We start from the raw sequence: 25,076 nt of genomic DNA, 5'->3' as shown, positions 1-25,076 counted from the left end.
TATCCCATGGCAATATGTTTTATGTCTGAATTTCAACTCTATTATTTCAAGCTACGTGTGTGACTTTAGAAGCAGCTTCAACTTCAATTTTTTAACTTAAAAAGATACGAGTATTTAGAACACAATGGAAAATGTTACATAATACTACCTTGTAGACCTCCGAGCAACCAGTATACAAAGAGACACTGTTGTTATGATCGAGGACAACATCGTTCATCAAATGTGAAAAGCTACCCAAATGAAATCCAGAAAAAAAATGTTCCACTGAAGAAGAGAGAAATGGGCAAAGCAACCAAAGAAAGAATATTTATGGTAAGGCCGGGCGCAGTGGCCGAGGTGGGCAGATCATGAGGTCAGGAGTTTGAGACCAGCCTGGCCAACATGGTGAAACTCCATCTCTAGTAAAAATACAAAAATTAGCTGGGCATGGTAGTGAGCACTTGTAATCCCAGCTACTCAGGATGCTGAAGCAGGAGAATCGCTGGAACCTGGGAGGCAGAGGTTGCAGTAGGTAAAGACTGTGCCACTGCACTCCAGCCTGGGTGACAGAGCAAGACTCTGTAACAGAAAAAAAAAAAAAAAAAAAAAAAAGGAATACTTACAGTGAAAAGGAACATTAAAAGGAGGCAATATAAAGCAAAGTGAGTTAAAGCTCAGAACAAATTAAGACTTTCAAAAATTGCTAAATGCAATCAAAGAGATTTTTTGTATACTCATAAGAAAAACCAGAAGAAGCTGCACTCTTTTGACAAAGCTCATAAGGATAAGAAAATAGAAAGACAGATGTGGATCCAAGGTGACCGAATAGAAACAGCTCCAGTCTACAGCTCCCAGCATGAATGATGCAGAAGACAGGTGATTCCTGAATTTCTGACTGAGCTTTGATGACAGTAGTGGTTCTCCCAGCATGGAGTTTGAGATCTGAGAACGGACAGACTGCCTCCTTAAGTGGGTCCCTGACCCCTGAGTAGCCCAACTGGGAGACACCTCCTAGTAGGGGCTGACTGACACCTCATACAGCCAGGTGCCCCTCTGAGACGAAGCTTCCAGAGGAAGGATCAGACAGCAACATTTGCCATTCTGCAATATTTGCTGTTCTGCAGCTTCCACTGGTGATACCCAGGAAAACAGGGTCTGGACTGGACCTCCAGCAAACTCCAACAGACCTACAGCTGAGGGTCCTGACTCTCAGAAGGAAAACTAACAAACAGAAAGGACAACCACACCAAAATCTCATCTGTACATCACCACCACCAAAGACCAAAAGTAGATAAAACCACAAAGATAGGGAGAAACCAGAGCAGAAAAGCTGAAAATTTTCAAAATCAGAGCGCCTCTTCTCCTCCAAAGGAACGCAGCTCCTCGCCAGCAATGGAACAAAGCTGGATGGAGAATGACTTTGACAAGTTGAGAGAAGGAGGTTTCAGATGATCGGTAATAACAAACTTCTCTGAGCTAAAGGAGGATGTTCGAACTCATCGCAAAGAAGCTAAAAACCTTGAAAAAGGGTTAGATGAATGGCTGACTAGAAAAAACAGCATAGAGAAGACCTTAAATGACCTGATGGAGCTAAAAACCATGGCACGACAACTACATGATGCATGCACAAGCTTCAGCAGCCGATTCGATCAACTGGAAGAAAGGGTATCAGTGATTGAAGATGAAATGAATGAAATGAAGTGAGAAGAGAAGTTTAGAGAAAAAAGAGTAAAAAGAAACGAACAAAGCCTCCAAGAAATATGTGACTGTGAAAAGACCAAATCTACGTCTGATTGGTGTACCTGAAAGTGACGGGGAGAATGGAACCAAGTTGGAAAACACTCTGCAGGATACCATCCAGGAGAACTTCCCCAATCTAGCAAGGCAGGCCAACATTCAAATTCAGGAAATACAGAGAATGCCACAAAGATATTCCTCGAGAAGAGCAACTCCAAAACATAATTCTCAGATTCACCAAAGTTGAAATGGAGGAAAAAATACTAAGGGCACCCAGAGAGAAAGGTCTGGTTACCCACAAAGGGAAGCCCATCAGACTAACAGTCGATCTCTCGGCAGAAACTCTACAAGCCAGAAGAGAGTGGGGGCCAATATTCAACATTCTTAAAGAAAAGAATTTTCATCCCAGAATTTCATATTCAGCCAAACTAAGCTTCAAAAGTGAAGGAGAAATAAAATCCTTTACAGAAGCAAATGCTGAGAGATTTTGTCACCACCAGGCCTGCCTTACTAGAGCTCCTGAAGGAAGCACTAAACATGGAAAGGAACAACCAGTACCAGCCACTGCAAAAACATGCCAAATTGTAAAGACCATGGATGCTAGGAAGAAATTGCATCAACTAATGAGCAAACTAACCAGCTAACATGACAATGACAGCATCAAATTCACACATAACAATATTAACCTTAAATGTAAATGGGCTAAATGCTCCAATTAAAAGACACAGACTGGCAAACTGGATAAAGAGTCAAGACCCATCAGTGTGCTGTATTCAGCAGACCCCTCTCACATGCAGAGACACACATAGGCTCAAAATAAAGGGATGGAGGAAGGTCTACCAAGCAAATGGAAAACAAAAAAAAAAAGCAGGGGTTGCAATCCTAGTCTCTGATAAAACAGACTTTAAACCAACAAAGACCAAAGAGACAAAGAAGGCCATTACATAATGGTAAAGGGAACAATTCAACAAGAAGAGTTAAATATCCTAAATATATATGCACCCAGTACGGGAGCACCCAGACTCATAGAGCAAGTCCTTAGAGACCTACAAAGAGACTTAGACTTCCACACAATAATAATGGGAGACTTTAACACACCACTGTCAACATTAGACAGATCAACGAGGCAGAAAGTTAACAAGGATATCCAGGAATTGAACTCAGCTCTGCACCAAGCAGACCTAATAGACATCTACAGAACTCTCCACCACAAATCAAGAGAATATACGTTCTTCTCAGCACCACATCACACTTATTCCAAAATTGACCACATAGTTGGAACTAAAGCACTCCTTGGCAAATGTAAAAGAACAGAAATTATAACAAACTGTCTCTCAGACCGCAGTGCAATCAAACTAGAACTCAGGATTAAGACACTCACTCAAAACATCTCAACTACATGGAAACTGAACAACCTGCTCCTGAATGACTACTGGGTACGTAACGAAATGCTGGCAGAAATAAAGATGTTCTTTGAAACCAATGAGAACAAAGACACAACATACCAGAATCTCTGGGACACATTCAAAGCAGTGTGTAAAGGGAAATTTATAGCACTAAATGCCCACAAGAGAAAGCAGGAAAGACCTAAAATTGACACCCTAATATCACAATTAAAAGAACTAGAGAAGCAAGAGCAAATACATTCAAAAGCTAGCAGAAGGCAAGAAATAACTAAGATCAGAGCAGAACTGAAGGAGATAGAGACACAAAAAACCCTTCAAAAAATCTATGAATCCAGGAGCTGGTTTTCTGAAAAGATCAACTAAATTGATACACCACTAGCAAGACTAATAAAGAAGAAAAGAGAGAAGAATCAAATAGACGCAATAAATAATGATAAACGGGATATTGCCACCAATCCCACAGAAATACAAACTACCATCAGAGAATACTAGAAACACCTCTACGCAAATAAACTAGAAAATCTAGAAGAAATGGATAAATTCCTCGACACATACACCCTCCCAAGACTAAACTAGGAAGAAGTTGAATCCCTCAATAGACCAATAACAGGCTCTGAAATTGAGGCAATAATTAATAGCTTACCAACCAAAAAGAGTCCAGGACCTGATGGATTCACAGCCGAATTCTACCAGAGGTACAAAGAGGAGCTGGTACCATTCCTTCAGAAACCACTCCAATCAATAGAAAAAGAGGGAATCCTCCCTAACACATTTTATGAGGCCAGCATCATGTTGATACCAAAGTCTGGCAGAGAAACAACAAAAAAAAGAGAATTTTAGACCAATATCTCTGATGAACATCGAAGCAGAAATCCTCAATAAAATACTGGCAAACCGAATCCAGCAGCACATCAAAAGGCTTATCCACCATGATCAAGTTGGCTTCATCCCTGGGATGCAAGGCTGATTCAATGTACGCAAATGAATAAACATAATCCAGCATATAAACAGAACCAAAGACAAAAACCACATGATTATCTCAATAGATGCAGAAAAGGCCTTTGACAAAATTCAACAGCCCATGCTAAAAGCTCTCAATAAACTAGGTATTGATGAGATGTATCTCAAAATAATAAGAGCTATTTATGACAAACACACAGCCAATATCATACTGAATGGGCAAAAACTGGAAGCATTCCCTTTGCAAACAGGCACAAGACAGGGATGCCCTCTCTCATCACTCCTATTCAACATAGTGCTGGAAGTCCTGGCCAGGGCAATAAGGCAAGAGAAAGAAATAAAGAGTATTCAATTAGGAAAAGAGGAAGTCAAATTGTCCCTGTTTGCAAATGACATGATTGTATATTTAGAAAACCCCACTGTCTCGGCCCAAAATCTCCTTAAGCTGATAAACAACTTCAGCAAAGTCTCAGGATACAAAATCAATATGCAAAAATCACAAGCATTCCTATACACCAATAACAGACAGAGAGCCAAATCATGAGTGAACTCCCATTCACAACTGCTTCCAAGAGAATAAAATGCCTAGGAATCCAATTTACAAGGGATGTGAAGGACCTCTTCAAGGAGAACTACAAACCACTGCTCAACAAAATAAAAGAGGACACAAACAAATGGAAGAACATTCCATGCTCATGGGTAGGAAGAATCAATATCGTGAAAATGGCCATAATGCCCAAAGTAATTTACAGATTCCATGCCATCCCCATCAAGCTACCAATGACTTTCTCCACAGAATTGGAAAAAACTACTTTAAAGTTCATATGGAACCAAAAAAGAGCCTGCATTGCCAAGACAATCCTAAGCCAAAAGAACAAAGCTGAAGGCATCATGCTACACCTGACTTCCAACTATACTACAAGGCTACAGTAACCAAAACAGCACGGTACTGGTACCAAAACAGAGATATAGACCAATGGAACACAACAGGGCCCTCAGAAATAATACCACATATCTACAACCATCTAATCTTTGACAAAACTGACAAAAACAAGAAATGCAGAAACGATTCCCTATTTAATGAATGGTGCTGGGAAAACTGGCTAGCCATATGTAGAAAGCTGAAACTGGATCCCTTCGTTACACCTTATACAAAAATTAATTCATGATGAGTTAAAGACTTCAATGTTAGACCTAAAACCATAAAAACTCTAGAAGAAAACCTAGGCAATACCACTCAGGACACAGGCATGCGCAAGGACTTCATGACTAAAACACCAAAAGCAATGACAACAAAAGCCAAAATTGACAAATGGGATCTAATTAAACTAAAGAGCTTCTGCACAGCAAAAGAAACTACCATCAGAGTGAACAGGCAACCTACAGAATGGGAGAAAATTTTTACAATCTACCCATCTGACAAAGGACTGATATCCAGAATCTACAATAAACTTCAAATTTACAAGAAAAAAAATCAAACAACCCCATCAAAAAGTGGGCAAAGGATATGAACAGACACTTCTCAAAAGAAGACATTTATGCAGCCAACGGACACATGAAAAAATGCTCGTCATCATTGGCCATCAGAGAAATGCAAATCAAAACCACAATGAGATACCATCTCACACCAGTTAGAATGACGATCATTAAGAAGTCAGTAAACAACAGGAGGTGACCTCTGAGGTGCTGCAGAGGTCTGAGACATGAAGTGATCCCCGGAGAGGAAATGCCCGACCTACAGGCTGAAAAGTGCAACTCTAGCACTGGCATTCAGTTTGTTTGCTGACTTATTAGCTGTCTCCTTGTAAAGGCAATTTGATTAATGAAAAGTACCGATGATGTGATAGGTAATTTCATGTGTCAATTTGACTAGGCCGGGGGTCCCAGATATTTGGTCAAATATTATTCTGCATGTTTCTGCAAGGGTGTTTTGGGAGATTAACAATTTAATTGGTTGAGTAAAATACACTGCCTTCCATATATGGGTGGGCCTCATCCAATCAGCTGAAGGCCAGGATAGAAAAAAAATACTGACCCCCTACCACCGCCAAAAAAGAGAGAATGCTCTAGAATTCATCTGCAGCAGCAGCTCTTCTTGCCAGTCAGCCTTCAAACAGAACATCAACTCTCCTTGAATCTCCAGGCTGCCAGCTCACCCTGTAGATGAGATTTACCAGGCTCCATAACCACATAAGCCAATTCTTTATATTAAATCTCCTATGCATCTCCTATTGACTCTATTTCTCTAATACACAGGCTATAAAGGAAATTTGGGGAGTGGTGGTTAAAAAAGAGAATCTGGGTCCACATTACTCTGACAGGTTGGAATGCAGTTTGACTCTAATTAAATGGTAAATGATAGTTGTAGGTGATAAATACCTGTATTTGAATTCAAAATGCCAACTGTAAAAGTAAAGGGGCTTTTAGGTCAAAGTTGGCTTTTCAGCTTTATTTTTATAATACTACCCTGAATGCTATAACTCTGCTGACCCATTACTTCAGTCTCATCAGTCCCTGTGTTTCCATCAATCTGAGGTAGCCACCCATTTATTCACATTCTATAGATATTGACTACTGATCACATTCCAGGCATGATGCTAGGTGCTGGGGATACAAAATACCTCTCAATTATATCACAGTCATGTAACAGTGATATATTCAAAAGCTACTGCAATACAATAAGCCCAGTGTAATAAGAAAGGCCCATAAAGGTACCTATTCTGGATTTTCCATTGAAAGAGTAATGAAAGTGAGGAAATGTGGTCAGGAAAGGCATCATACAGTTTGGTCTGTAGTATTCCAAGAGAAATTAGGGAAAAGGTATTGTGGATTTTTCAGGAAAAAAAAAAATCAAAAGATGCAAAGACATGGTGATAGGAAAAACAATATATGACCGGGTGAGGAAAGACAGTACCATGGGGGCAGGACAAATGGGGAAGGGAATTAGTAACTCAGAAAAGCCAAAGAGAAAAACCGAAGATGCTGGTGTGCTTTTAGGAGTTTGAATCTAGTGTTGAAAAACGTAACCGTGAAATGCAGCATGAAGGCAAAACTTGCTACCTTAACATAAATGTGTTAAAACTGAATAAATCCATGGATTCATTCTGTAGACTGGTGCCCTGTGGTTATCAACCACACTGTGGCAGGTCACCTCCCCTGCCCTGCCTCGTACTTCTTCACTCTCCTTTTACTCTGGCCAGTGCTGGGCTAACCGGCTCCTCACAGTGTAATGTGGCAGCACCTTCCTAAGCATTCTTAGGAAGTTACTCCTAAGAAGTTAAGTGTTTGATGATCTGTCTAATGTTGACAGTGGGGTGTTAAAGTCTCCCATTATTATTGTGTGGGAGTCTAAGTCTCTTTGTAGGTCTCTAAGGACTTGCTTTATGAATCTGGGTGCTCCTGTATTGGGTGCATATATATTTAGGACAGTTAGTTCTTCTTGTCGAATTGATCCCTTTACCATTATGTAATGGCCTTCTTTGTCTCTTTTGATCTTTGTTGGTTTAAAGTCTGTTTTATCAGAGACTAGGATTGCAACCCCTGCCTTTTTTTGTTTTCCATTTTCTTGGTAGATCTTCCTCCATCCCTTTATTTTGAGCCTATGTGTGCCTCTGCATGTGAGATGGGTTTCCTGAACACAGCACACTGATGGGTCTTGACTCTTTATCCAATTTGGCAATCTGTGTCTTTTAATTGGAGCATTTAGCCCATTTACATTTAAGGTTAATATTGTTATGTGTGAATTTGATCCTGTAGACAGATCAACGAGACAGAAAGTTAACAAGGATATCCAGAAAATGAACTCAGCTCTGCACCAAGCAGACCTAATAGTCATCTACAGAACTCTCCACCACAAATCAATAGAATATATATTCTTTTCAGCACCATACCACACCTATTCCAAAATTGACCACAGAGTTGGAAGTAAAGCACTCCTCAGCAAATGTAAAAGAACAGAAATTATAACAAACTGTCTCTCAGACCACAGGGCAATCAAACTAGAACTCAGGATTAAGAAACTCACTCAAAACATCTCAACTACATGGAAACTGAATAACCTGCTCCTGAATGACTACTGGGTACATAACAAAATGAAGGCAGAAATAAAGATGTTCTTTGAAACCAATGAGAACAAAGACAAAACATACCAGAATCTCTGGGACACCTTCAAAGCAATGCGTAGTTGGAAATTTATAGCACTAAATGCCCACAAGAGAAAGCAGGAAAGATCTAAAATTGACACCCTAACATCACAATTAAAAGAACTAGAAAAGCAAGAGCAAATACATTCAAAAGCTAGCAGAAGGCAAGAAATAAGATCAGAGCAGAACTGAAGGAAACAGAGATACAAAAAACCCTTCAAAAAATCTATGAATCCAGGAGCTAGTTTTTTGAAAAGATCAACAAAATTGATAGACTGCTAGCAAGACTACTAAAGAAGAAAAGAGAGAAGAATCAAATAGACACAATAAAAAATGATAAAGGGGACATCACCACCAATCCCACAGAAATACAGACTACCATCAGAGAATACTATAAACACCGCTGTGCAAATAAACTAAAAAAATCTAGAAGAAATGGATACGTTCTTCGACACATACACCCTCCCAAGACTAAACTAGGAAGAAGTTGAATCTCTGAATAGACCAAGAACAGGCTCTGAAATTGAGGCAATAATTAATAGCTTACCAACCAAAAAAAGTCCACCACCAGATGGATTCACAGCCGAATTCTACCAGAGGTACAAGAAGGAGCAAGGAGCTGGTTCCATTCCTTCTGAAACTATTCCAATCAATAGAAAAAGAAGGAATCCTCCCTAATTCATTTTATGAGGCCAGCATCATCCTGATACCAAAGCCTGGCAGAGACACAACAAAAAAAGAGAATTTTAGACCAATATCCTTGATGAACATTGATGCAAAAAATCCTCAATAAAATACTGGCAAACCGAATCCAGCAGCACATCAAAAAGCTTATCCACCGTGATCATGTGGGCTTCATCCCTGGGATGCAAGGTTGGTTCAACATACGCAAATCAATAAACGTAATCCAGCATATAAACAGAACCAAAGACAAAAACCGCATGATTATCTCAATAGATGCAGAAAAGGCCTTTGACAAAATTCAACAACACTTCATGCTAAAAACTCTCAATAAATTAGGTACTGATGGGACGTATCTCAAAATAATAAGAGCTATCTATGACAAACCCACAGCCAATATCATACTGAATGGACAAAAACTCGAACCATTTCCTTTGAAAACTGGCACAAGACAGGGATGCCCTCTCTCACCACTCCTATTCAACATAGTGTTAGAAGTTCTGGCCAGGTCGCCGGGCGCGGTGGCTCACGCTTGTAATCCCAGCACTTTGGGAGGCCGAGGCGGGTGGATCACAAGGTCAGGAGATCGAGACCACAGTGAAACCCCGTCTCTACTAAAAATACAAAAAATTAGCCGGGCGTGGTGGCGGGCGCCTGTAGTCCCAGCTACTCGGAGAGGCTGAGGCAGGAGAATGGCATGAACCCGGGAGGCGGAGCTTGTAGTGAGCCGAGATCGCGCCACTGCACTCCAGCCTGGGTGACAGAGCGAGACTCTGTCTCAAAAAAAAAAAAAAAAAAAAGAAGAAGTTCTGGCCAGGTCAGGTCAATCAGGCAGGAGAAGGAAATAAAGGGCATTCAATTAGGAAAAGAGGAAGTCAAACTGTCCCTGTTTACAGATGACATGATTGTATATCTAGAAAACCCCTTGTCTCGGCCCAAAATCTCCTTAAGCTGATAAGCAACTTCAGAAAAGTCTCAGGATACAAAATCATGTGCAAAAATCACAAGCATTCTTATACACAAATAAAAGACAAACAGAGAGCCAAATCATGAATGAACTCCCATTCACAACTGCTTCAAAGAGAATAAAATACCTAGGAATCCAACTTACAAGGGATGTGAAGGACCTCTTCAAGGAGAACTACAAACCACTGCTCAATGAAATAAAAGATGATACAAACAAATGGAAGAAAATTCCATGCTCATGGATAGGAAGAATCAGTATCATGAAAATGGCCATACTGTCCAAGGTAATTTATAGATTCAATGCCATCCCCATCAAGCTACCAATGACTTTCTTCACAGAACTGGAAGAAACTACTTTAAAGTTCATATGGAACCAAAAAAGAGCCCGTTGCCAAGTCAATCCTAAGCCAAAAGAAAAAAGCTGGAGGCATCACGCTACCTGACTTCAAACTATGCTACAAGGCTACAGTAACCAACACAGCATGGTACTGGTTCCAAAACAGAGATATAGACCAATGGAACAGAACAGAGCCCTCAGAAATAATGCCGCATATCTACAACTATCTGATCTTTGACAAACCTGACAAAAACAAGCAATGGGGAAAGGATTCCCTATTTAATAAATGGTATTGGGAAAACTGGCTAGCCATAAGTAGAAAGCTGAAACTGGATCCCTTCCTTACACCTTATACAAAAATTAATTCAAGATGGATTAAAGACTTACATATTAGACCTAAAACCATAAAAACCCTAGAAGAAAACCTAGGTAATACCATTTAGGACATAGGCATGGGCAAGGACTTCATGTCTAAAATACCAAAAGCAATAGCAACAAAAGCCAAAATTGACAAATGGGATCTAATTAAACTAAAGAGCTTCTGCACAGCAAAAGAAACTACCATCAGAGTGAACAGGTAACCTACAGAACGGGAGAAAATTTTTGCAACCTACTCATCTGACAAAGGGCTAATATCAAGAATCTACAATGAACTCAAACAAATTTACAAGAAAAAAACAAACGACCCCATCCAAAAGTGGGCCAAGGATATGAACAGACACTTCTCAAAAGAAGACATTTATGCAGCCAAAAAACACATGAAAAAATGCTCATCATCACTGGCCATCAGAGTAATGCAAAACAAAACCACAATGAGATACCATCTCACACCAGTTAGAATGGTGATCATTAAAAAGTCAGGAAACAACAGGTGCTGGAGAGGATGTGGAGAAATAGGAACACTTTTACATCGTTGGTGGGACTGTAAACTAGTTCAACCATTGTGGAAGTTGGTGTGGTGATTCCTCAGGGATCTAGAACTAGAAATACCATTTGACCCAGCCATCCCATTACTGGGTATATACCCAAAGGATTATAAATCATTCTGCTATAAAGACACATGTACACATATGTTTATTGTAGCACTATTCACAATAGCAAAGACTTGGAACCAACCCAAATGTCCAACAATGATAGACTGGATTATGAAAATGTGGCACACATACACCATGGAATACTATGCAGCCATAAAAAATGATGAGTTCATGTCCTTTGTAGGGACATGGATGAAGCTGGAAACCATCATTCTCAGCAAACTGTCGCAAGGACAAAAAACCAAACACTGCATGTTCTCACTCATAAGTGGGAATTGAACAATGAGAACACATGGACACAGGCAGGGGAACATTACACACTGGGGACTGTTGTGGGGTGGGGGGAGGGGGGAGGGATAGCATTAGGAGATACACCTAATGCTAAATGACGAGTTAATGGGTGCAGCACACCAACATGGCACATGTATACATATGTAACAAACCTGCATGTTGTGCACATGTACCCTAAAACTTAAAGTATAATAATAATAATAATAATAATAAAAGAAGTTAAGTGTTCAAGTTCTCTGTCTCTTGGCTTCTTCGATGCCTGCAGAAACCCAGCCGCAACCCATTCATTCATATTCCTCTCCTTAGAGCCAGGAGTTAATACCCCCAGGGCAGAGCTGAATCCCTGGACAGGACTGGGGATAAATGCATTCCCCCTGCTGTCTCTCAGAGGCACAGCTGTGAAACACATTCTATGGGCTTCCCGAAAGCTTCCCAGGGAGTTCACGCCCCAGTTGCTCACAGAAGTGATCAGCTCAATGATGCCCCCTTCTGGTGGATTTTTCTTCTCTATTCCATTCTTCCCTCTTTCATGAGCTCACTTTCTAAAAGAGGCTACCTGCACAAATGCCCATCACAGGCTCAGCTTTCTAAGAAAACTGTGGCTGGGACAGCGGACTTTCCAGAATGGAATGTGTGCAGTATTCTAAAATACTAAATAAAATGCAATAGGAAAATCAAAGGGATGAATGTCACATGGCATGAAGAAGGAGGTAGAGGACATCTGCCTAGCCTGCCAAAAACAAAACAAATTGACAATCAACCCTGGCCACCCAGGTGATGAGCTTTGTCACAGCAATTCTTCCTCATCTCCCAGAAAAGAGAAGAAGAAATAAGGACAGTAGAATCAACTGTGACATCCAAAAAAGGAAAGCTGCCCAATCTCTTCTCTAGAATGTGTCAACTGTGATTTATGAAATGACATAGCTATTTTTATATTGCAATGCTTATCTATAGGTAAGATCTTCTCACTATTTCTTATGTCATGTTATAATTATATTCATGAAGAAGACGACCATTGCACAGACAAGTACACTGTGAGGAACCGTGAGGAGAGATTTTACCCTACTTGCAAGCTAACAAATGAGCCTGCCAGTTTGTTTCATGGTTGCGGCAGAAGATTCCTGGGTCAAAGCAAAGGACTGTATTACTTACAGCATAGCAAACAATATGAGCATCAGCATATTTGCATCAATTTCCTTGGCTCAAAGTCCTCTGGGGGAACATGGATGGGCACAGACGGATGTGTGCACACGCAGTGGGTTACATGACTAGTGACGAGCCCTGAGCTTAGGGAATTCAAAGTTTTTTATGGGCAGCAGGCATTGCTTGCCCTTTGGCAACACTGCTGAAATAAATCTCTTATAGTTCAAGATGTATTGATAAGCGTGTTAAGCTTATTTTTATACATGAAGAATAGCAAATTGTTATTTTATATGGTTATTCACAGTATCTCAAAATCTATGTGATATGTTACTAGCTTAGTTTTATCATAATTTTAAAAGACCATCTGGGTTCCTTTAATTGTTAGTGGACGAGAATAAAAAGAGATAAATTAGTTGCTTTCTTAAAGCTAAGCAAAATCATTTTCTATTGAGGAATCCAAAACTTTTCCTAACTTTTACAAATGTTTGTAAATTGTAGCTTCTGTGACAGCCTGTGCTATAAAATTTCATAAGCTTATAAGAGCTTTCTTAACACAACTGTGGACTTTTCTCCTGGTGTTGTACAGCAGTTCAAATTAGCATAAGAATCATAAACTTGACTGGACGCAGTGGCTCACGCTTGTAATCCCAGCACTTTGGGAGGCCGAGGCGGGCAGATCATGAGGTCAGGAGATCGAGACCACGGTGAAACCCCATCTCTACTAAAAACACAAAAAATTAGCCGGGCGTGGTGGCGGGCGCCTGTAGTCCCAGCTACTCGGAGAGGCTGAGGCAGGAGAATGGCGTGAACCCGGGAGGCGGAGCTTGCAGTGAGTCGAGATTGCGCCACTGCACTCCAGCCTGGGCGACAGAGGGAGACTCCGTCTCAAAAAAAAAAAACATAAACTCTGTATTTGAACAGCTATATAATATTATATATTTATTTTCCCATTTGATGTTGCATTACTTTTTCTACCAATCTTCTTACAATAAATTCATAAAAATCTTAATTATAGCAAATGTGAAGTTCTTAAAGTTGACAATCATCAAATATATTTCTATTACAAAGATATATTCTTCAAAAAGTCATCTAAAATAGGAAACCCAATTGGGAGACACCTTAAAAGGTTATCTGCCACAAGAGAGGCTTTGCTTAAAATACTCTTCTCTTCGTATTTGTGTTAATAATTGATTTGTCTTTGAAATTAAATTAGGAGTCTACTATATCTAGTGGTCTTGAAATCAAAGGCCCTTCCCCATTCCTTATCTTCACTGATGTGTTCAAAAAGACTAGACTCCAGGGACCTGTCCAAAGCTGGGTTAAATATAGGATGTCTGAGAGACACCCTTCTTTCATAGTTTCAGGGTAAGCATGTATGTGTATGTGTGTGGGGGGGTGGGTGGAGGAGGTTGGCTGTATCAGGGTAGGCATAATACTATATTTTAAATCCCTCCTTCTGTTATAAATGTAAGCTGCAAATACTCTCTGCTCCCAGCGGCAGCAATCATCAACTCGCTTAGTTCTGCCTGTAATTTAATTTAACATGTGACATTGAGGCAGTGTTTCTTTCAATTCACATATAACTTCTTCCTCACCCACATTCCAGCCAAATGAACACACACTTACAGAAAAATGTGACTGCTTTCCTGGGCACCCCAACAATTCAACTGTCCCTAAAACAGCAGGTTCAACTTAAATTCTATTAGCTTGTCTGAGGGCTAAGATATCTAAAAATTCAAGACAAATTATCATTTGCATATATGGAGGCAGCTCTGATTGAACAGATATCTAAAACTGATAGGTAATATTTTAGATCAAATCACTCCATCCAGTCAAGGAGTAATTCAATTGTTTGTTCAGTTTCCAAAGAAATCCTTCCATTTCGGTCTAGTGTTCCATAAACATTGACTTTACATGAAAAGGACAGTGAAGAGATCTCTTGAACCGGCCAGAAAGTTGAAGCTCAAAGTTGTAGAAGATTTGAGCTACCAAGTCCAAGCCTTCTAAAAGATGCCCAATATGTACGTATATCATTTTCCTAACTCTACATTTGCCTGGGAAACAATGACATTCAATAAACTTTTTTCCATGGGATTTAGTTACAAAATAAGTCAAGGAACTACAAATTATATATTTCCTGGAAAAATATATTATTATACATATATATTATATATTCAAAACTCTGTAAAGCATATAAAGTATAAGCATATACTGAGTTATAAGGCATAACTCAACATGTTGATTTTAACCTAAAATTTTCTTAAGGCCTCAATTGCAAATGCTTTAATTGCCAATGGTTCATAAACACATCTGTGAATTAGAAGCAAGTAACATCCTCTGTTTTTATACTCTCAAAAAATGTGATTATACTTAAAAGTAATTCAAACCACAGCCCAGGCAATACATATTAGACCATGTCTTCTTGGTAATTTAATTCTTAGCAATAATTTTAATTACTACCTTATTAAGTAGGTATGCTACTTAAATTATAATCCTGTAGTTATAAGGTTAAAACTATTTTAAAATCTCAAATGTTTTTAGGTTTCAATCACTCTTCGTATTATTACAATAAAAATGTTCATTAACTGGAACACATGCAGTATCATTTTTAGCCCCCACTTTATGATATTTTTAAATTTTTATTACCAGGGTAGTCATTTCATTATAAAATTTTAACCAAGCTAAGCATATACTCCATTTTTTAGAAAACTAGATTTACTGTAGGCCTGTTAAGGCTATCATAGTAAGTAATGAATTTCACACTTTCCTTTTATACAGTATCACATCACATCAAGCAGATATATGAAATCCTTGACAGAAGACATTTAAAACAATTCTATGCTTTATATGTCAAAGTGGAAAAGGAATACTTTTTCTACAGTGACAGAGCAGACTTGACATGCGCACAATCATGTACAACCAAGCATTTGCAAATGCTCTTACAACGTGGAGCAACCAGGCCTAGGGGCAAGCAACCTTTCAGCCAAGAGTCTCGTCAAAGGTGTGGAAGCCCATTACAGAAGGCCGGATAACAGTCAGTCTGATGGGTTCATTCAGATAGCCAAGCTTTAAAAAGTACTTCGAAGACTGATACAGATGTCCTAGACAATAAACTTCCCAAAAGGAATGGGGAATAATCCCAGTGCCAATTACATCCTTGTCATTCAGAAATCCAGGCTAATTTGATTTAGAGTCATACATAAATGAACTGTTATTTCTCATAATTGTTTTTTTTTTTTTTTGGCCTCTTTATTTTAAATCTACATCTCTTAGGTAAAATGCATCAATTTAACTACATTTACTTATTCTGAGTTTTTCTATTGGTCCATGTTTCCTTTAAACACAATTTTGAATGGTTTTTTAAAGTAACCATTTGATTTTGAAACAAATTTACAGAAAACGTGGAAGAACTATGCTAACATGCTGTATCACCCCTGAATACTTCAATGTACATTTCCCACAACACAGATGTTCTCCTATATAACCATAATATGATCATCACAGTCATCATGGATACAGTTCCAATATTTAATCCCCAATCTTGTTCAAGTTTCACCAATTCCCAATCATGTCCTGTATAACATAAGTATTAAATGCAGAATAGTATTTAGATGCCTTGTTTTCTTAGCCTCTGTTAATCTGGAATGCCTCCTTCCTCACTCCACTCAACCTCTGACAACTTGCTATAGGTCACCACCAGTGCTGTCTCCTGTCTCTCCAGGTCCCCACCCTTGCTACACTGTGGATGCTTTCCTTACCCTGCTGGTTTCTGAATGCTGTGCCATGGCCCTGGGCCTCCCCACTACCCAGCACATGCCTAAGCTGAACTGAATGACTTTGGACTGAATTGTTCAAAAAGAGAAGGAGAGAGGAAGAGGAAGAAGAATGCCAAGTAATTTGATTTTTCTTCTTTCATGATCAAACCAATGTCTTGGAATTGATTATCATTTCCATGGGCTACTTATGCTCCGTACTGTTTGTATAGAGTTTGGTGAAAATGAATAAAGGCATCTGAACTACATTTTTTTTTTTTTTTTTGAGACAGAGTCTCAGTCTGTCACCTAGGCTGGAGTGCAGTGGCACGATCTCGGCTCACTGCCTCCTCACAGGCACCTGCCACCATGCCCCGCAATTTTTTCGTATTTTTAGTAGAGACGGGGTTTCACCATGTTGTCCACGCTGGTTTCGAACTCCCAACCTCAAGTGATCCACCCGCCTCAGCCTTCAAAAGTGCTGGGATTACAGGTGTGAGCCACCACGCCCGGCCTGAACTCCATTTTTTACAGAGTATCATTTGACACTAAAATTAAGAGTCTGTTACTCATCTGCAGAATCTCTCTTTAAATGGTATTACTAAAAGGTCCAAAATGAAACACCTATAAAAATAATTATTCCTACACTCTGAGATATCTTTCCTGACACATTTCACATCATAAGTGAGTTTCCTAACTAACCCACGCACACTGTATAGTACGCTTACCCTTCTTTCCCCAGGCTGACTGGCGAACTTGCAAAACATAACCATTTAGGGGAAAAAATTGAGGCAATTAAAATTAAAAGTGTTTTAGGCTAAGTAATGAATAAATTAACCCACTGAAAAGTTACATCAAAGGCTATTACTCAGCATTTTACCAATTACAGGAATTTCTGCAAAATCTGCCCAGCCATTTGTGTGTGTATCCCTGGGATCAGTGCCCAGAGTTCAAACCTTCTCTTGATGCTTCCTATTGTTTTCAGGGACTCAAAGAGAGCAACAAGTGACCTTTCACTCACTGCAAGTCCATGGGCACTGAAGTTAGGAAAATATTTCCGTTCGTGCAGAATCTTCCTAACAAAGCTTTCCCATGTATTTGTCAGGTCAAATAACATTCAAATAAACTGCACATAATCCCCAAAATGCCAAATGTTTAGAGAGCTTTTTTTTTTTTGAGACGGAGTTTTGCGTTTTGCTCTTGTTGCATAGCACACCAGGCTGGAGTGCTACGGTGGAATCTCGGCTCACTGCAACCTCCACCTCCCAGGTTCAAGTGATTCTCCTGCCTCAGCCTCCCGAGTAGCTGGGATTACAGGTGCCTGCCACCACGCCCGGCTAATTTTTTGTATTTTTAGTAGAGACAGGGTTTCACCAGGTGGCCAGGCTGGTCTCGAACTCCTGACCTCAGGTGATCCACCCACCTCGGCCTCCCAAAGTGCTGGGATTACAGACACGAGCCACCGCGCCTGGCCTAGAGAGATCTTCTCGTGAAGAGCCATTTCATGCCATTATCAACAGGCTGCCTTCGTGGGTGACTGGAAAACCAGCTGTGAATAACGTGAGCAACTCATGGTGTCTACCCGAGAAGGAAACTTTTCCATGTCCTTATTGACTTTCTTCTTGGTATTGAAGGTGGTCTCATTATTATAGTTATATAGTTTTATCTGGAAGAATTACTTGATCTAAAAGGTAACTTAAAATTAGTAAAATTTATTAGACATGGGAATACTAAGTTTCATCAATAAAAGAAGACTGAAAACACCCACAAAAGTAGTATTGAAATTCTAAGTGTCACTCAGTGACTGGCGAGAGCCCCGTCTGGTGCTGAGTCCATTTGGAACATCTGTCCCTGCCCTCTCCTCCTCCAAGAAGAATGTTCATTGTAAACGAGAAGCGCTTAATTTCTAGGGGCTTTGTAACCCTTCCACTGGATTCCAAGCAAAACAACTATCAATACAACTAATCCTGAGAATAAAAAGTAATCACAACTATACAACAAAAACAGGAAAGGTGGTGTCAGGGTCTCAGTCAGATTTCATTGCTTTGCTTTTCTCCAGGAAGGTCTTTTTGAAGACTCTTCAATAGTAAGAGTGACCTCTAGTGACTTATTTTTTTTGTTGTTATTTTGCCAGTTGATTGGTGCCTTTCTATAAGTAATTCAATTTATGCATTTATTTAAGCCAAACAGCAGTTTAGATTACAAGAGGCAATGATTTTGATTTGATGTAAGTAACCACGTTTTATTAACAAAGCCTTCTCACAAAAGCAGATTAAAGTTGAATCTGAAACACTGTACAGCACCTGACCAAAGGAGTCCGGAGCTTGTTTTTGGGAGGGGCACACCAAGTGCAGGATTAACTGAGGCGAAACTGAATCAAGATGCACAGTGAGTGCATGAACCCACGGGTGTGCCCTGTGTGTGAAGAACCCAGCCCTGTGCCCGCGGGTGGAAGAGCACTGAGCTACGGCAAACTTTTCACGACAGCTTAGGAGAACCGCTGAAAGCTACCCTTGGTTATCCTGCAGTAATCTAAATTTCCAAACATGGCCACTAGCATTTCTTGGAACTTATTTCAAAGGAGATTTTGGTAGAAGAGGGCTGAGGCTGACAGCGGGGAGATGTCACTGAAAGAAAAATAAAAGTGATTTCAGAAGGAGGAGGAAGACATTTTAAAAATTCTAATCTCATGGTTCGATTAATCAAGAAAGACAGACAACTCCCTGATAGAGATTTACTCCAAGCCAAGAAAAAGAAAATGTGTAATGTTGTGTAAACATTTTTATGTGTGATAAAATATGGGTACATTACGTTTTGCTCAACTCTCTGGAATATCATCATTATATTAGAATCATAGCCCATTCTAGAAATAAAGGCTTCCTAGGTGTTTATCAAATTAAGGAAAATAAAAAACAGGGAACCCAATGGCAAATTAAATAATGTAAAATAATAGCATCCAGAGAGGAATCATTTTCAAGATCACCTAAATGACTGGCTGAGTTTTGTCTTTAAGCAAGAACTTTCTACTATGAGAAACGAAGCCCCTGACAGGGGTGTTCAAGTGTTATTCCCTTAGTAGTTAGGGCAGGTTATTAATTTGGGGTTCTTAAATTTAGTTTCGCCCACAGGTGCTCTGTCCCTACAGTGCATGGAAGTTAATTAGCATCTTAACTCTGAAGCTGCCAAGGTCGGCAAAACTGTAAGCTGCTAACATCTAAGTTGATGCAGTATGATGTAATGTCTGCCAGTTTTTTTCCTTGTTAGACTTAATTCCTATAAAATATTACAACCCTAAAAAGGAATAAATGACAGCACTTGCAGGCAAATCTCTTAAGATGCTCTCTTCAGGTTTTACAGAAACGTCCACTTTCTCAATGAATATTCAAGTACATAGATTAAAAAGTCAAAACATGCATGGCATATCTTAGACTCCCCCACAAGAGAAAAGTCTATTGTAAACAAAATCGTCTTTTTCGGGTTGCAATTCAATATATTTTTTTAAGGTTCTTTATGTTCAGGAGTATGTTCTGCAATTCCACTTCCAAATATTACCGATAATAAAAAAATACAAAGTTTTCCAGACAGCCTAGCGCAAGTTTTAAACCATTTGCTGTACTTACGTGGATTTCCTGCTCCTACGGGGCTCCAAGTCTGAGTAGGGAGAAGCAGCAGCACCTTGAGGAAGGCCCAGGCCACTGAAGCCATGCTCACTTCGGCCAGGCGCCCTGAGACCCGGGCCCGGCGACGGCAGCCCTTCGCCGCTCCCGCTGTCACTCCAGTCCCCTGCGCGGCTCCGACGCTGCTCTCTCTCCCCTCTCCAGTCTCTCGCTCTCTTCCTCACGCACTGGCAGCCCACTCCCGTCGGTGAGAAGCTCCAGCCTCCCTCCGCGCTGCAGACCCTCCCGCCAAGCCGCGCCCGGCCCCAGCTGCGTCTCCGGGGTCGGCCCCGCGGACTCGCGCCGCAGCTTTCTGGAGCGCTCGGGGCCACAAGGCGCCGCCCCAGGCTCGGAGGTGGCAGGTTCAGGCGCGTCCCGGACACCAGGCGCGGGAGGCGGCCGGCAGTAACGCGAGTCAAGAAGCGAGCGGGAAGGACGCTCCGCCTGGCGCTCTCCTCCCGTTACACCCGCAGCTTCCTCCGTCGCTCCCTCCCACCGGGGCGGGGCGGCCGCGGTACACGGACTCGCGCCAAAGACCGCGCCGTCAGCCTCCGCCTGCAGGTGGAGAACGCCAGGCTTTATCACTCCGCTATTCACCCAACGCAGGGACTGCACCCAGGAAAATCCTGTCCTGTTTGCGTTCAAATAGGGAAGATGGGGCAGAAGTAACTCTGCGGCGTGGACTCGGGCAGACGCGCGCACACTTTGATTTTGCTAGGAATTCTGACTTGTAGAGAACCAAGCTGGGAAGCCGGGCCAGGAGCAGGGAGAGGCCGGTGAGCCCGGGTTGTGCGAGTGCAAGCCTTTATTTAAAGTTTTGATATTTTGTCTATCATGAATTTTTTTTTTTTTTTTTTGCTATTACATTCAATTTTAAAACTATTTCATTCATTCAAGATTAGCGTTACTTAACAGTTGCGCCCGAGACTAGTGCGTTAGTCCCTTCACCCTAGTCCTGGCCTTGGTGGAAGTCTAAAATTTACATTTTATTCCAGCTTTCTGTCCAAAGGAGCAACCCCTGCAAGTGTAGGATGAGGAGCTCAGTCCAGCAGCAGCTAACACTGCACTCCTTGCGCGCCTGCTGTGTGCTAGAGGGGGAGGCGGGAGGCGGGGAGGCGGGGGGGGGGGAGGGTGTCTTTCTCTTTCCCTCTTCCTCTGCTTCTCAAATTCATAGTACGGGCAAAGATTGACAAAGTCACTCACATTACCACCACCGCGAGGTTCCAAAACAGAAAAAAGAAAGAAAGATGCTAACTTTTTTAGATGGTATTTCGAAGAAGTAGCTTATTAATCTTCCCTTCGGAAAGAACTTTGAAAGGCTTTTTCTTCATTAAAATGAATTCAAATGTAATACTACTAATAGAAGAAGAATCTTACAAAGTCATTCTTGAATTATTAATTGGGTTCACTTAAACTACTTTTGCACAAGAACTCTGTAAATAGCACCTCTTTTATTACAGAAAAAATTATAAATCTAAAGTTTTGATTGACAGATCAGTTGCCTTCAGTGAGACAGAGAGAAAATGGAAATCATTTTCTAAATTGGACCTAAAGTAAAACAACAAATGTCAATCTATTATTATACCAATTTGTCAGGCATCAGATGGAGTCTTTAAAAATGTGAACTTGGCCAGGTGCGGTGGCTCATGCCTGTAATCTCAGCACCTTGGGAGGCCGAAGAGGCCGAGAGGTCAGGAGATGGAGACCATCCTGGCCAACATGGTGAAACCCCGTCTCTATTAAAATACAAAAAATTAGCTGGGCATGGTGGCGCGTGCCTGTAGTCCCAGCTACTCGGGAGGCTGAGGCAGGAGAATCGCTTGAACCCAGGAGACAGAGGTTGCAGCAAGCCGACATTGCGCCCTTCACTCCAGCTTGGCGACAGAGCAAGACTCCGTCTTAAGACAAAAAAAAAAAAAAAAAAAAAAGTGAACTTGGGTGTTCAAAGTGTTAGGCTTAATGGAGAAAGGCCAAGAAACTTCTACAGTGGTAGACATTTGCAATTTTAAAAAAAAGGCTTCATTAAACTGTAAAATACTAGTGTAGTGAGGGTGAATGCATTTTTTACAACATTGGAGGAATGTATTTATGAATATTATTCCCAATACATAAAATATACATTTTACACACTTATAGGTACACTCAAAATTTGTTCCAAATTGTTCATGTCTAGTAAACGTATATACACTATTTCATATGGTTAAGGCAATAAGCATCAGCATTTTCTTCTAAGACAGGAAGCTTGTAATTGTTGTTTTGATTCCCCTGCTTTTGACTTAAAACTTATTTAGGTTTATTCTACTAAACTTTTTTGGTTAGGGGACTTGAAGTCCTTAGACATAAATGTGTGTCTTGAAATGCATTTTATGTGGCTATAATTGCTGCTACATGGTTATTATTTAAATCAGCATAGACACTTGCTGTGGTGATAATGCTGGCAATGAACTTTGCAGACTAAGAGTAGTGAGGCTCTAGAAATTACTTTGCCTAGTAGAGAAGCATCCGTCACAATCATCACACACTACACACTTACTGGACAAATGAAGGCATGAATTCGAGGTGGCTGATGTAACTAGAACACTGGATGTCCTAGAAAAAACATGAAATACCACAGGTATAAATGTTTTATGTGTTGCTGCTTTATTTCCTTTCTTCCCTACTTTCCATGATAATGCAATTTAGACTTTGAAACTTCTTACTTACCTTCTATTTAACCTTAACATAGATAATAAATACAATTATATTTTTTATTTCAATCTGGATAATGGTTGCATGATTCAACCAGAATAAGAAGGGAATAAGATCTACTTTGTAATAGCACATATGTAGGAAGTGACTATATTTATATTGGAATAAATGATGATACTGAGGTGTGTTTGATGACTAGCTTCTGGATTATAAGAATGTAAATGTTTGTTAAGATAGACTCTTTTGAAATTTGTTCTTGAATATTTTGAATTACAAAAGGAACATTTTTAAAAGAATTGTATAAAGAAAATGTTAATAATTGCCACTACAATCACCCCAACCCCACCGAGGTAACCAATGATACATAACAGGCTGACGGGCTGGTGTGTATTCTTATGTATCCTTGTTTTGGCTCTTCTTCTTTCTTCTTTCTTCTTTCTTCCTCCTCCTCCCCCCCCCTTCCTCCTCCTCCTCCTCCTTCGTTTTTGAGACAGAATCTCGCTCTGTCACCTAGACTGGAGTGCAGTGGTGGTGTGATCTTCGCTCACTGCAACCTCTGCCTCCCAGGTTCAAGCAATTCTTGTGCCTCAGCCTCCTAAGAAGCTGGGACAACAGGTGAGTGCCACCACACCCGGCTAAGTTTTTGTATTTTTGGTAGGGACAAGGTTTTTCCATGTTGCCCAGGATGGTCTCGAACTTCCTGAGCTCAAGTGATCCACCCGCCTTGGCCTCCCAAAGTGTTGAGATTACAGGCGTGAGCCATCACACCCGGCCTTGGCTCTTACATATAAACACATACAACCTGTACCTAGAGTTGTGCTTATTTTGTTTCAATAAGGTTTTACCTTGTACTTTATACTCGCATCCTGCAATTTTATCTTCCTCTTTGTAGTATACTGTGTGCATTCCAGTCTAAGCTAGAACTTAGTTTTCAGTTCTAGAAAATAGAGTGAGAATACAAAAATACAACATTTGCCTGCCAATCTAATAGCATTTTAATTCCTAAATAGATCTACTTTCACAAATATGCTACTTCTCAAAGAATTATTTTTCTTACGATATTTTTCTAAGCAATGCAATGTGATATTAATCAGATTTTTAAAATACACTACTGCATTAGTCAAGGCCCAGAAAGAAAGCATGATTTGCTCAGATAGTTTAAAGGAACAGGCTGTAAAGAAAAATGAAGAGACCCACCAGGTGACGTTGTGGCACCCAAAGACAAGCACTAGCAGAAAGCCTTTACCACCTACAGCAGAGGGGCAGAGGGAGGAACGGTTGTTGTCAGATCCCCAGAAAGCAGCAGCCGGGGAACACAAAGGTCTGGCAGGAGCTGTAGTCATAGAAGTAAAAAAAGTTGTTGTCAGAGCCTGGAAACAGGAGTGAGTAGGGAAGAAATTTTTTGAGCTCTGATTTCTGAAATCTTCCTGTTTCTGTGGGTGTCTCTCATTAGCCAAAACCAACTGGAAGTCAGCCAGGAGGGGAGCAGGGTGACACTCGGGCAGGAAGGGTGACAGTGGGGCTGGAAGGGTAGAGGGTGGTTCTGAGGACCTCCACAAAGAATGGCCAGCACATCCTAGAACACTGACACTTATCAAATCAAAAAAAAGTTTATTTTTGTTTTGTGCATTCATGTTCTTTAATGAATGATTTATAAAGTAATGGCTTGGAATAGAAATCTAAAGCTTTTATTTTTTTAATTATGAACTGAAGTAATCGTACTTGCTAGAAATTAAACCAGAGCTTTGAAGTCAAATAGTTTACTCTTTCTTCTATTTATATTAACAGGGAAGATTAATTGTGCTGAATATCGTAGTTTTGAATGGAGCTTTTTATTAACTTCAACATTAGGAAATCACCAGAGTCCACCTACCTTTCCTTATTTTTCACAGAAATAGAAAGATTGATGTTCTCATAGAGCAAAAAAGATGAGGTCTCACTTCTTGTGGCCTTCTGACATCCATCAATATTTTAGGAAAACAATTCTCACATTTCAGGGCCAATTGGGAATTAAGTTGAGCTCAAATACAAAGGGGAATATTTTTTATTAAAACATTATAAATTTTTTTGTGAAATGAATAAGCTAGCCTAAAATTTAATCCTTCCAAACTACAGTAGGTTAAAAAAAAAGTGAATAAATGATAAACAAGTTGAAATTTTCTTTCCAGTTTCTTATCACTGGCTAATTGGGAAGAATTGAAAAGTTAGAAGAGGAGAAAATTATAATCAATGCCTATTCCATTAAAAAATTGCTTAACTGTTTTATTGAAATTGATTCTATAGAGAGCCCCTGATTGCATATTT

At 40.2% G+C, this 25,076-nt stretch overlaps 1 protein-coding gene across 1 annotated transcript in view; it reads right to left on the bottom strand.

Moving 5' to 3' along the window:
* LOC116475130 (contactin-associated protein-like 3) overlaps nt 1-20,517 on the bottom strand; it is a 261,759-nt gene extending 241,242 nt beyond the window's left edge. The window contains exon 1 of the mRNA XM_058445223.1: nt 20,049-20,517. Coding sequence (XP_058301206.1) covers nt 20,049-20,133 — 85 coding nt within the window. The 5' untranslated portion in view covers nt 20,134-20,517. The remainder of the gene's footprint in view (nt 1-20,048) is intronic.
* Nucleotides 20,518-25,076: the final 4,559 nt, after the last annotated feature.

This window comes from Hylobates moloch, unplaced genomic scaffold (genome assembly GCF_009828535.3).
Source record: "Hylobates moloch isolate HMO894 unplaced genomic scaffold, HMol_V3 SCAFFOLD_10, whole genome shotgun sequence".
Classification (NCBI taxonomy): Eukaryota; Metazoa; Chordata; class Mammalia; order Primates; family Hylobatidae; genus Hylobates; species Hylobates moloch.
This window is presented reverse-complemented; position numbering and strand designations above follow the sequence as displayed.